Source organism: Rhinatrema bivittatum, chromosome 11 (genome assembly GCF_901001135.1).
Source record: "Rhinatrema bivittatum chromosome 11, aRhiBiv1.1, whole genome shotgun sequence".
Lineage (NCBI taxonomy): Eukaryota > Metazoa > Chordata > Amphibia > Gymnophiona > Rhinatrematidae > Rhinatrema > Rhinatrema bivittatum.
The window spans coordinates 79,890,717-79,904,309 of NC_042625.1; the positions used below are offsets into that span (position 1 = coordinate 79,890,717).

Consider the following 13,593-nt stretch of genomic DNA (forward strand, 5'->3'; position numbering starts at 1 on the left):
TTGTAGGCTTGTCCTGCTGCCTGCGTGGTTCTGTCGCTGTGCTCCATCTCCTGTAGCATCCTGGCATCGTTTTTCCTGTTGACATTTTGGAAAAGTGAATGTGCCAGGCCAGAGCTGCGGGGATGGATCGGGGTGAGCGTCTGCATCGCCTGTGATCCTCACGTGGGTGAGCAGGGAAGGCAGACGGACGCTCCCGGAAGAAGGGCAGACCAAGCCGTAACGCATGAAACTGCTTTTGTGGTTTCTTTTGCAGAACCCGCGCTGAACATTAATGCTGGGTTTTGTATTTGGCTGTAAACAGACCGAGAAGGTTTCACTAACCCAAGTTCTACATTTGTGACCCCTGCGGGACAGAAAAGTTTGGTTAAAAGGATCCATTTTTCTTTTCTTCCAGCTCAGTCAGAGCCAGGGCTGAGATCTGCCTCTATGAGCCTTCATTCAGAACTACCCGGGGATATTTCCCCTATTTTAATAGACCCCCAGCCCTGCCCCCTGCCTCGCACTGTTCCTAGTCTGGTCATTGCAGCAATGGCCCTGAGGCCTGAAACCGGAACCCTGTGTCATGGACTCTAAATCCTGCCACCAGGTGTCGTTCTTAACGATGGCCTTGACCAACCAGGGGTGTGGAAGGCCTGATCCACGATTTGAAGCAAGGACCTTCTGCATGGCAGCGAGCGGCACTGCTGCCAAGCCACCGGCCCATACGAAGGTTGCACATAGCAGACAGCTATAGCTGCTGTATACAAATGTTTGTGCCATTCTAGTGGGTCCATTTGTCATTCTGTGTATGTGACTTTCAGTGCTTTTTAACCCCTTAATGGGTCATGACATTGGATCTCACAAGGAAAAGTCGTAAAGGCAATGGTTTATTTTTCACACACTGATATTGTAAAGCAGGAGTGTTACAGCGTGCAAAGGTTTTACTTACAAATGGCCTGGAGGAAGCCATGAGAGCTGTTTATGGAGGGGCTAATGGGGTCTCTGCCTTTCAGGACCTTTCTGTTCAGAATACATGGGCACTATGTATTTATTTAGATTTAACTCCTGCCTTTTCACTGGTAGCGCAGGATGAGTTACATTCAGGGGTACAGTAGGCATTTGCCTGTCCCCAGAGGGCTCACAGCCTAAGCCGGGTAATAAGTAATAAGCCGGGCAGAAACATTCAGGGTGGAACTTTAAATGCATTCGCTCTAAAAATTGTACCTCCCGGTGCGGTAAGCAAATAGGATGCTAATGTAGCAGGAGTTAAAGAAAAAGAGCATGCTAACTCGAAAATATGTGCAAAGCACATGCTTAGTGCCCATAAAATAGGATTTAAGTATACAAAACATGTTTTCTTTACACAACTAGTGTCTTCTGCGCAGAAAGCACGAGGTAAGCCTACTTGTCTCTCTGCAGCGCGGAGTAATAGCTCCTGCCTTCATTAGCACGGGCTGTAAATGGAGGTCCACTAATTTGTGCACACAGTTTGGCGTGGTTTGTGTGCACATTCCTTGCTGCATTGGGAGCAAAGTCTGTGCACACATTTGTGCCTGCAGCCCAGCATAAGTTCTCACCTGAGGCAGCGGAAGGAGAAGTGACTTGCCCAGGGAGCCCCAGTGGTTCTCAGCCTGCCGCCCTAACCTTTAGGCCACTCCTAGTGTCCTGTTTAAGGCGATGCGATGGGTTGTGCTCATGACAAGGTCCTCAGCTGCTAATTAAGCACGGAGCTGATGGGACAGGGCACAGGAAGGGCTGGGATCCTGGATGAAGATTTTCTTGCCCATCTCGCATCCCTTCTGTCACTTAACGCTATCAATATTGCTGTAAAAGCGCAGATACTGAGTTTTCGCCACGGCACCGGTCCTGTTTGGCGCTGAAGATGACACAAACAATTGAGGTTTATACTTTTCTCCTCGGGTGGATCCTGTGTTTTGCTTTCACATTGCTCTGCCTCGGATGTGGTACACGTGCACTGTGGGTGGGGCAGTGAGCGTCTCGGCTGGCAGCATAAGATGATGGCTCAGTGGCAGAATAGGCAGGAGGCTGGGAGAGAGAGGGATAGTGTGTGCCATGCACAGAATAGCAAGATATCTGTATGAGACCATCTTTCTCAATTCCCTCTTATCCTCCATCCCATCTTTCTTTACTCCTCTTCACTCCTCTCACCTCTTTCCTCCTCTCTTCCTCCACCTGCTCAGCATCCATCCCACCTCTGGCTTCCCCTTCCCCTCCTCCTCCTCCTCACCCCTCCTGCCTTTTGCTTTCCCATTCTCCTCCTCTGCACCTCTCATGCCTTTTCGCTTCACCCTCCCCGTCTTCTCCTTAGCCCTTTTGCCTCTCACTCCTCCCCCTCCCCTTTCTTCTTCCTCCTCTTGCTTCGCTCTAATCTTTCTTCATTAATATCTGCACCCTCTACCTGGGAGGGGATAATCTACTGCTATTAATGCAACATAGATACGGGGATCCGTATACTGATGTGCCCAAGGATTATCTTTTGAGCCCTCTCACACAGGCCGATGCAATACAGTGCGCCGGCTGCAGCGCACGGCTCAACCTGCGAGTGGACGCACGTTTTGGACACGCGTCCATAACCCCCGATGCAAAATGCGCGTCGGTATTAGTGCTCGTTGCATGCAAATGCATGTTGATGAGGCTATTATTTATTCCCGTGCACCCGATGCGCACATTTTTACTCCCCAAAATTAACGCCTGCCCTGAGCAGGCGTTAATTTTGGAGAAGCCCAAAAAGTGTACGGAAAAGCATAAAATACTGCTTTTTTTTGTACTTCCTCTGACTTAATGCCATGGTGATATTAAGTTGGAGGAAGCAAAAGGTTTAAAAAAAAAAAAAGCGTGACTGCGGTCAGGTTAGGAAAATGGACGCTTTAACATTGAGCGTCCGTTTTCCTGAGCGGTTGCCAGCCACCTCTCCCGGGCGCTCGCTGCTGAGGCGGCACTAGGGGCGCGCAATTTCCCCTGGCGCATGCTTTTTACTGCGGCAGCCCATTTGCGTTTTGCCTTGGGTGCCCCGCAGAGGTGGATCGGCACGCGTTAAGGGAGTGGGCGCTCAGTCGTGGTTGCCCTTTAACACGTGCTGATACCGCCAGGCTTTTCATGTTCTGAGACTTAGTGTAAAAGCTTTCAAACTGTTGGGGAAGTTTTTACTCACGGTTTGCCTTTCCGGTAGGTGATGGGTTCTCATCCTTGGTAAGGATTTGCTTTCGCATGAGGCAGCTGCATCAGGAATTCACAAGAAGGCCCCAAGGAAGGTGTTTGCAAGCACGAAGCACAACCTGCCTTTACTCCCCTGCTTATTTGGGGATGCAGAGGGTTTTTAATTTACCGTTATGGTTTGGCGGTGGAGTTATTATTATTATTTTATGCTTAACAGATTACATCAGTAACACCACCGCGTTAGTAAAAGAAAGGAATTAAGCTCCCCATGTTGTCTTGTCTGTGGGTCTTGACTATTTATTTAAAATGAATTTATAGCCCGTGCCCACCAACGTTCGGGGCGGGTTACGATGGTACATTTATAAAAAGTTGTCAAAGACACAAAAGTAAAATGAGATAAATCAAAATAAAAACCATAACAAAATTCAATAAAATCATACCAAAAAAACATACGTGGAGAGAAGGATTAAACAAGGAAAGGAACTGTGTTTACTTTGGATCGCATAAGTCTGCAAAAGCCTGAGCGCCAGATTTTAAAAAAGAACGTGTGTTTTTTTAACCTGCGTGCGCATGTTATAAAACCCCGGTCAGTGCCAATTAGGGAGCGTACTGGGAGGGAACTTCCCTACCCCCAACCCTAACCTCCCTTCCCCTATCCCAGGCCGCCCCCATTTTTTTTTTAACTTACTTTTTTGCTCCTGCAAAGGAGCTGGAGCAAGTCGCGCACCCAGGCACAGCGCCTCTAGCCCCGCTGTTCCCCGGACCACCCTTCTGCCTAGGCCTGGCTCTTGTGCGTGTAACAGGGGTTACGCGCATGGCCGAGCCCCTTTTAAAATGCACGTGCAAGGCTCGGCCGCGCGCCTAACCCCTATGTTTTACGCGTGCGAGCCATTAAAAATCCGGCCATTATTGAACAAGTGATATTTTAGAGCTTTCTTAAATTCCTTGGGTTCACTTAGGATTCTCAATGTAAAGGGTATTGAATTCCAAAGGATGGGACCTGCGATAGAGAACGCCTGCTCGCGCGTTGGGACGAGCCTGGTTGTTCTTGGTGAGGGGATTTACAAGAGGAACTGGTTCTTCGAACTTGTCAGCTCCACGGGGCAGTAGGCACGATCGAATCGTCCAGACATTCCCAGTCCAATGACAAAAGCCTTGCAAAGAAAATCTCTGGGCCTTCCCAATGAAGGCGCCCTGCCTTTAACCCCTCCCCCAAGCTTCAGCGATAAAAATAAATTCCAAGGAAGGTAATGACTGATAATCTGAACCTGGGCGTGGGCACTGAGAACCCAGAAACCTGCTCGGGATCCTGAAATAGGTGGAGGTTTTGTTGCTAGATGACGTGGTGTTTTCAGAAGAAAGTTGAGAGAGAAAATGGCCTTCATTTGTGTTGGGTTAGTGTGATCAGTAAGAAATCTTTTCCTAGGGGCCTCGGTTCCTGGACCAATATCCAGGACCTTAAACCAAGAAAGCTGTACGTCACTTTGTGAAGGTTTCTTATTTGGAAAAGCAGTTTATAAAGTTGTAGACTATGGTTTTGAGTGTGTGTGTGTGTGTGTGTGGCAGATAGAGTTACAGAATCCAGTCCTGATCAGGAAAAGAGGTGTGACTGGCGCTTTATTTTAGCACTGAGCACCTAACTTAAGGTCCTAAGTCTAGGCAAATGAATTGCAGGCCTAATGATTGCTTCCAAGAAGACACGAGGGTAACCTGCACAGAGGGGATTACAGCCGTACACAGAAGGCATGGGGTAACCTGCACAGAGGCGATTACAGCCGTACACGGAAGGCGTGGGGTAACCTGCACAGAGGCGATTACAGCCGTACACACAAGGCGTGGGGTAACCTGCACAGAGGCGATTACAGCCATAAACACAAGGTAAAGGGGTAACCTGCACGGAGGCGATTACAGCCGTACACAGAAGGCATGGGGGTAACCTGCACGGAGGCGATTACAGCCGTACACGGAAGGCATGGGGTAACCTGCACATAGGCGATTACAGCCGTACACGGAAGGCATGGGGTAACCTGCACAGAGGCGATTACAGCCGTACACGGAAGGCGTGGGGTAACCTGCACAGGGGCGATTACAGCCGTACAGGGAAAGCGTGGGGTAACCTGCACAGAGGCGATTACAGCCGTACACGGAAGGCGTGGGGTAACCTGCACAGGGGCGATTACAGCCGTACAGGGAAGGCGTGGGGTAACCTGCACAGGGGCGATTACAGCCGTACACGGAAGGCGTGGGGTAACCTGCACAGGGGCGATTACAGCCGTACACGGAAGGCGTGGGGTAACCTGCACAGGGGCGATTACAGCCGTACACGGAAGGCGTGGGGGTAACCTGCACAGGGGCGATTACAGCCCTAAACACAAGGCAAAGGGGTAACCTGCACGGAGGCGTTTACAGCCATAAACACAAGGCAAAGGGGTAACCTGCACGGAGGCGTTTACAGCCATAAACACAAGGTAAAGGGGTAACCTGCACAGAGGCGAATACAGCCGTACACAGAAGGCATGGGGGTAACCTGCACAGAGGCGATTACAGCAAAGCCCATGGTGGAATACAGATTTTCACTAATACATTCATCTATGGAGCTTGAGAAGTGAGGTTTAATAATTTATGGATCATCATCACTACTTTGAATTTTATTCTCCACTCTACTGGCCTCCAGTGAAGATCTTTAAGCACTGGTGTTCTGTGATCATGTTTTCTCGTACCTGTAAGTATCCTTGCCACTGCATTTTGTACTATTTGTAGGGCTTTACATGTAGAAATGACGGTAGAAGAAGACCAAACGGCCCATCCAGTCTGCCCAGCAAGCTTCACACATTTTTTCTCATACTTATCTGTTTCTCTTAGCTCTTGGTTCTATTTCCCTTCCACCCCACCATTAATGTAGAGAGCAGTGATGGAGCTGCATCCAAGTGAAATATCAAGCTTGATTAGTTAGGGGTAGTAGGGGTAGTAACCGCCGCAATAAGCAAGCTAAACCCATGCTTATTTGTTTTACCCAGACTATGTTATTCATATTCAGCCCTTATTGGTTGTTTTTCTTCTTCCCTGCCTTTGAAGCAGAGAACTATGCTGGATATGCGTGAAGTATCAGTTTTTCTTCTCCCCTGCCGTTGAAGCAGAGAGCTATGCTGGATATGCGTGAAGTATCAGTTTTTCTTCTCCCCTGCCGTTGAAGCAGAGAGCTATGCTGGATATGCGTGAAGTATCAGTTTTTCTTCTCTCCTGCCGTTGAAGCAGAGAGCTATGCTGGATATGCGTGAAGTATCAGTTTTTCTTCTCCCCTGCCGTTGAAGCAGAGAGCTATGCTGGATATGCGTTGAAAGTGAAGTATCAGGCTTATTTGGTTTGGGGTAGTAACCGCCGTAACAAGCCAGCTACTCCCCGCTTTGTGAGTGCAAATCCTTTTTTCCACATTTCCTCTTGCCGTTGAAGCTTAGAGCGATGTTGTGGGAAAGCTGAGTAGTAGGGCAGTGCAGTAATCAATGCCTGTCAAAAATCGGTGCCTGAATCACTGAGTGAAATCCTTTATCTGGAAGTAAAGGCTTCAACCTTTGTGCAGGAAGTTGCAAAATTAGAAGGCAGGAGTGGGGTGCACTGGTAGTGCTACAAGGCAGGAGTGAGGTGCATGGGCAGAGCTGTGGGGAGGGGGAGGGTTCCAGTACTGGAATAGGAGGGGGCTCCAGTGCAGAGCTGCTGACCCACATTAATAAAGTACTGGTCAGACTGACTCAGTGCTCAGGGCTAGCAGTGGCATACAAAGGACCTGCGTTTCACTCCTGGCCAGACTGATAGGAGTACGCGAAGGCAGCATTTACAGTCCCTGCTGTATGGGAGTCTCAGTCATTGTGTAACTGCTGGACTGAGAACCCCAGAGGAAGCCCTGGTGCGTGGCCACCGGCCAAGGATTGTCACTGCAGATACTGTGCTGGGTGAGTTGGGAGGGGATAGCAATAGGGGGAATTCCCAGGTAGTTATCTCATGGCACTGTGTAACCCAATGGGACCAATTCTGTATAAACTGGAAGCTCAAAGAAGCAGCAGGATAGGGCTTAGTAAAAAAAAAAAAAAAAAAAAGGCATAGGATGCTGACATCTGCTCTTGTAAGAAGCATCCTTACCCCCAGCAAAATAAGGAAAATGAAAGTGAAAAAGCAGCATAAGACTCATCCAGTCTACCCAGTTTACTTCCTGGTACAGTGCCATAAGCTCCAGTTGATCTCCAGCTTACCCCTCACTTCTTCACACCTGAGGATCCTCTGTGTGAATCCCAGGCTCTCTTGAATTCTCTTACTGTTTCTGCCTCCACCATCTCTCCTGGCAGGCCGTTTCATGCATCCACCACCCGTTCCATGAAGACGCATTTTCTGAGTTTATTTCCAAGCCCGCTCCCTTTGGAGCCTCTTCATGCCGTAATACGGGTCGGCCACCAAGAGCCAGCTGCCAGCGTGCCCCCTCGCCCCCAATGAGAAGCAGCTGTGCTGTCCCATTCCTGAACCTGCTCCTTCTCAAATGCCAGCACAGAGAGCAATTCCAGAACTTCTGCTCCAGCTGTGCCAAGCCCATGCCACTGTGAGATTCGAATATCTCACCAGCAAGCCCTGAAACCTCCCTGCCTGTGGGCATTTAGGAGCCAACAACCTGCTGGCCCATTGGGCTTTGTTTGTGGCACACTTGGTAAGTTTGCTGGTCCCTTTCTACTGAAAAGGATTTGCCTCGGGCATTATTTTTACCTTTAAGCTATCATATCCCTCCTCTCTCCCGTTTCTTGTCTCTTCGAGGATATTTATAATTTAGGTCCTTGTGTCTCATCTTTTGGTACAGATCCTTCACCATTTTGGTAGACCTCCTCTGGACTGCCTCCACTCTGTTCTCCAACAAAATGTGCAGTGAGAGCTATTTAGCCAGTGAAATGGGCCAGGCATGGATTTGTCAATAGACACACTGTGCCTAGGACAACAAAAATCCAGGGGCAGCCGCCTTCTAGTTGTGCTGAATCTCACTCAGCAGAAAGTGGCCCTCTGCTTCCAGATCCAACCCCTCCCCTGCCAGGCAGCATGCAGGGAACAGGAGGAGAAGAGGTGAACCTGGAGCAGACAGAGCAAAGAAGAGCTACTCTGCTCCCTAATCCAGAGCCTCCCTCCTGTTATTCAGGGCTAGGAGAGGAGGGCATGAGCCTAGAGCAGACAGAGCAGGTTAGGAGGGACTGAGTGGGGGATCCCTAGAGGTTGGTGAGAGAAGATCAGCTGGGGGTGGGATATAGAGAGGGAATAGGGAGGGGGCAGTGTTTCTGTATGTGTGGGAGAGAAGGGATTGTGTGCATGCCAGACTTGGTGGGGAGGTTAGAGAGGGGAGGCAATAGGGAACAGGATCACAGCACGGTGGGGACATCTGCCTCCTGGGGGGCGGGTACTCTGAAAGTCTCATTTTTCTAAAGCGACATTTCTGCCTTTGGGGGCCACTCTGTTCCTGAGAGGGGGTTTGCCATTTTGCTCTCCTTGACTCTCTTCAAGCAACTGCAACTTTTGACCTGTTTTGTCTTGGGGTTTGAAGTCAGCTCAGAAGAAGCACACGGAAAGACAGCTCACCCTGTAACCTAACCACAGCTTCAGAGTGAAAAGCCACGGTTATTTCCAGTTTCAGCTTCACCTTCCTTCAAGCGCACCAGCACCAGCATCCTCTCATTTAAGAGCACAGCGTGCCTCAAACTCGCGGCTCTCAGGACACTGAGTAGCATCCCCAAATGAGGTAAGAAACTGAACGGCAATTATTTGTGCCATCACAGGTCCCTTTAATCAAGGTCCTGCTCTTCCTTATTGTGGTCAGAAGAGTTAGAATTACAGGGGAGGAAGGCTCAGCCTTGTGGGAGCTTTGCCGTGTGCATCTCCTGAGGAAGAAATGTCAGCCTTCATGCTCTGCATCCCTTCCCTTTTGCTTCAGTCTCTGAACCTGTGCCTTGCTTTCCCTAAGGGAGGTGATGGAGAGAGGCTCTCCCCAGGCATTCGGCTTTCCTTGGGGCGACACCTTCATGAATGGAGGGGTTTTACTGTGAATGATGCTGCACCCCCCAGGAGGAGAAGGCCCCGATGACTGCGAGGAGCGTTTGGCTGAAGCCAGGAGGTAATCCAAAGGCGCCGGTGACCAGGGAGCTGCTGCTCGCTGCAGAACCTTGGGAACTCAGTCGAGATCTAAGTTAGCAGGGCTGAGCTGGAGTGGCTTTTGATATTCTTTTCCTTTTCTGCTTCTCTGTTGTGCACCAAGCGAGCTAAAAAGCAGGAGAGAAGTAACTGTCCCCTCTTCCACCTCACCAAATAGAAGGGGCACGGTTTCCTCACCAAAAAATGGAGTGAGGAATATTTTAACTTTGCAAAAGGTGACACAAAAAGGTGGCTGAATTAACACAGGGAACGCCATCCCAGGGTGCTCACTCTTGTTGACAGCCGTGCAGTTTCTGTTTTATGGCTAGGCAGGCTAGATAGGCCGCATGGTCTTTTTTCTGTCGTCATGTTAGACCCACTGCATTCTTGCACTTCCAAAGTTGGGGGCTGGGGGGAGAGGGGAGTTTAAGTTTGCAGAGTGCATTTTCCTGTTTGGGAGCTAGGAAAGGGGGATCCTCTCTGCCGGTACCGAATCCATTTCATTCTTTTTATGATGTATAATTATGTCATAAAAGGTTCCGTAAAGAAAATCAATCAGCTGGTGCCCTGAAGAAATGACAAATATTTAGTAAAAAAAAATAAAAAATAAAAAATACGAACTGCAGGTCTGAAGTACTTCCAGGTATGACATGGGGAGGCTCCATGCGTCTTGTAATCTGAAAGTGCATGCACAGGTTTACTTTGGTGTACAACCAGCGCCATTGCATGGCATAGAAAGCCTCTGGGATGCCCTGCTCCCTGCAGAAGGAAGGGCATAAAGCTTGTGGTATCTGCTAGCTGGAACGAATCAAGTCCTGGAAGCCTTGCCCCCAGGCCTCCACGAGCTCGCATGTTTTAAAATGTGCCTGCCTTTGTGCATAAATCAGGGTTTTTATGCGTGCATGCTATATTTTTTTTCACACATACAAATATGCGCGCGTATGTTTATAAAACGGATACATGAAGCAGGGGCTTCCTTCACATTGGAAATCTCTGTGCTTGCACTTTCAGAACACCAACTATGTGGTATTTTATAAAAACTGCACAGCTCCTATCTCACACTTTCTAGAGCACTAGGATAAATCTCCACACACCCACGCTCTACCAAGCATGCAAATGGTTTTGAAAGTTATCCTCCTAGAGTCCACGTTTTTCAGGTACAACCCGGGCAATGCAGAGCACCACCACCACCACCAAATATACAGACTAAATCATACATTCCCCACAGTCGTCACAGATTAATAACATTTAGAACGTGAGCAATACCACAATCTCATGCATGTAAAATATTTATTTATTTATTTATTTATTTTTTGTTTTTTATATACCGATCTTCTTGCATTGGATACAAATCAAATCGGTTTACAGTGAAACAATTAAACTTGCCTGAGAGCATTACATAGAACAAAGAACATATAAAAAAACTTTAAGTAACATGGTATTGAAGTATACATCTTATACTAGATGCCTTGCAAAAAGCCATTAAAATTAAAAGTAAACAAGCAGTTGAATGCATCGAATGAATTTGGGCTAGGGTGCAGGGGGGAGGACGTTGGAGGGAGGACACGGGGATGGAGGATAAGAGAAACAGTGGATCCAGAATTGGTGGATTTAGGGGAGGGTTTAAGGGTGGATTGATAACATATAGAACCAGTCATAGTTGCCAAGGGAAGTAAGCAGTGAGCCATCAGGGAAACGCTAGGCTGAATAGCCATGTTTTCAGTTTTTTCTTGAAGGAATGATAAAAATAGACTATCCCTGCCGGCTGAGAAACGCTTTCAATGCTTCCGAATTCCTACACTGAAAAATGGGCATTTACAAAGCACACAGCGGACGTGCGCAGCGCTGTACCGAGACACAGCTTACAATCTGGTTAAGACAGACAGGATGCACAATGAAAAACAACTTGGAGTCTTTGAGTTAAGGCAGCAAACCCAAGACAGGCAAAATTAAACTGAAGGGGGGGGAGGGGGCAGCCTTTAAATGAGCAGCATCAGATAGGAAGCCGGGGTATGGAAATGTTTTACGGAGAACTCTGGTTATGGAAGTTGTTTTGGTTTGGTTTTTTTGCAAAATAATTTTTATTCTGTAGACACTTGCATATACGACAATAGCAAGCAATGCACCATTGAAAGAAAGAAATCTCGAACCACAATTTCATAGATATAGAGGCCTCGGTGTTAAAATACAGCCAACCTTGCCAAACATTTCCAAAGAAAACAACACAGAAGTAAAGTCCAGCCACAGCTTCTCTTTTTTTCAGTTTATCCCAAAGTCGGCGGATCACCATCCTTTCTGGTACATCTAACATCCACTCCTCCATCCATTCAAACTCAACCATCATGCATCATGCATCTCCAGCTGCACACATCAGTTACCATTCACAGGAGGAGCCTACTTGTACTTCTCACCACCACACTTACTACACACGGGGGATGGCGTCAATTTCACATGGTACCATTTGACATCATCCACATAAGAGTGCATAAGTATTTTATATCCCATCTCCCTCCGATCCCAATCCACAGTAGATTCATAAATATCGGTACAGCTTTTCTTAATATCACTCACTAAAATCACATTTTCGAATTCTTGGCTCCAGTAACAGAAGTTGTTTGCTAATCAGCCTTTTCTTGTAAAGTGTGTAGTAGACGTGGAATATCAGCCCTAGGCTCTGAGGCTATTGCAGGATGCTGGGTGAATCTTTGCGGTCAGCTATGGCTGTAAATCCGTTGCCAAGCAAGGTTAGCAAGCCTTGATGAAGGGAAGGTTTCCGAAGGAAGTCCCTGCTAGCGGTTTGTAAGGCTGGAAAGGCAGAATCGGAGGGCGATGGAATTACTCTGAGATTAAACAGACAAACCATCGCACCCAGAGAAAAATATCCACCAGGTGATTTCTACCTCCGCACTACACTGACACGGATAAAATGATGCTAAGATAAATCCTGTGCAGCTTTGGACATCTCTGTGTGGTGGAAGATAATAGTTATCTATACGAGCCTTACGTGGATACAGCTGTTAACACAGAGTTGAATGCATAACTATAAGCTTATGAAACTGGGTGCGTATGTCTACATGTGACTGAAGATATCATATATTTTGGTTTGTGGGAGAGAGGAGAGGATTGCCCTAAGCTATAACTACTGATACTTAGGACTGAAGGGTATATTGCTGCCTGACTATGGTCTTGTACCTAACCCTGCCTAAGTAGAGAAGCTTTGGAGTTTGTATTTTGTCTGGGAGACAGAGACAGGGCCTGAAGGGACCTCCTGCTGTTACGTGAAACAAGGACCCAGGATCTATTCACATTCCCCATCTCAGGTGAGAGCTCTGTAGCTCACTGCCATCCTCGAGGGCTTCTCCCTCCCGCTCAGCAGAATGACGACTTCTGTATTCTGCAATACTTGTCTTTGCCTTTGTGGCTACCTTAAACCCACACATTCAGCCACTGCATTAAACTTGAATGGGAGATTTGTCTAAACCGTTTTTCCCCCTCTTGAATATGTATTCCTGCGTATGAGGTTTGTGCAGTGCATTGCTCAGAAGAGTTAGTCAGACAGCAGAGAGGCTGCTTCAGGTTTCCTGTAACTAAAATGAGCAGCTTTTATCTCGTAGGCAGGTTGGAGGGAGAATCGGCCTCCTACACAAGGCCTGGGTACTGAAAGGCACAATAAGGTGCCGCCAGTCATCCGGCAGAAACCGTGTAATGTCACAATGCTAGAGAAACCCTGGGATCATGGCCCTGACAGAATAGCAAAGAATGAAGAAGTTGTGATCACCAGGGACATTCCCAATCCAATTGTGCTAGAAAACCAGACATAATAGGAGAAAACCTCTAGAATGACATTGATAGAAGTGTCAGTACCAAGCAACTATTCTGTGCCATTACTGGAGAGAGAGAGAGAGAGCATTTGTCAAGTTCCAAGAGGCAATCAGAGACCAGGAAAAGATGTGGCAGAAAGATACAGGAAATGTTCTTAGGTACCACTAGCCTGATTAAAACTAATTTCCAAGCAGACCTCAGAATGTTGCCTGTACATAGAACTCCTTACAGGCTCCAAAAGGAGGCTCTTTTTAGCACAAGAAAAGCACTGAAAAGTGAGGTTCTTTCTTGTCCACCCACAGAGATGCCAACCAGTACTGTCTACAGCAGCCGAGTCCTTGAAAGGTTCTACCATAATTTTTTTTAAATTTCATTTTTTGTTGACTGCATTCTGGAAAGAAACCACAAAAGACTTATCCCTTTGTGGCATGAATTTCCCTGGGGGGGAGGCCAGTCCTGCAGTAC

The 13,593-nt window shown here is 47.7% G+C and overlaps 1 protein-coding gene across 2 annotated transcripts in view; it reads left to right on the plus strand.

Moving 5' to 3' along the window:
* Positions 1-8,489: 8,489 nt before the first annotated feature.
* Positions 8,490-13,593, plus strand: part of RINL (Ras and Rab interactor like) — a 31,099-nt gene continuing 25,995 nt past the window's right edge. The window contains exons 1-2 of one of the 2 annotated variants that reach the window (XR_003851926.1): positions 8,490-8,917; positions 9,140-9,289. Coding sequence is in view for 1 of the 2 variants with exons in the window: in XM_029571193.1 (XP_029427053.1) it covers positions 9,256-9,289 (34 nt within the window). In the remaining variant the exon portion in view is untranslated. The remainder of the gene's footprint in view (positions 8,918-9,139; positions 9,290-13,593) is intronic. The other variant, XM_029571193.1, reaches the window with a different exon arrangement.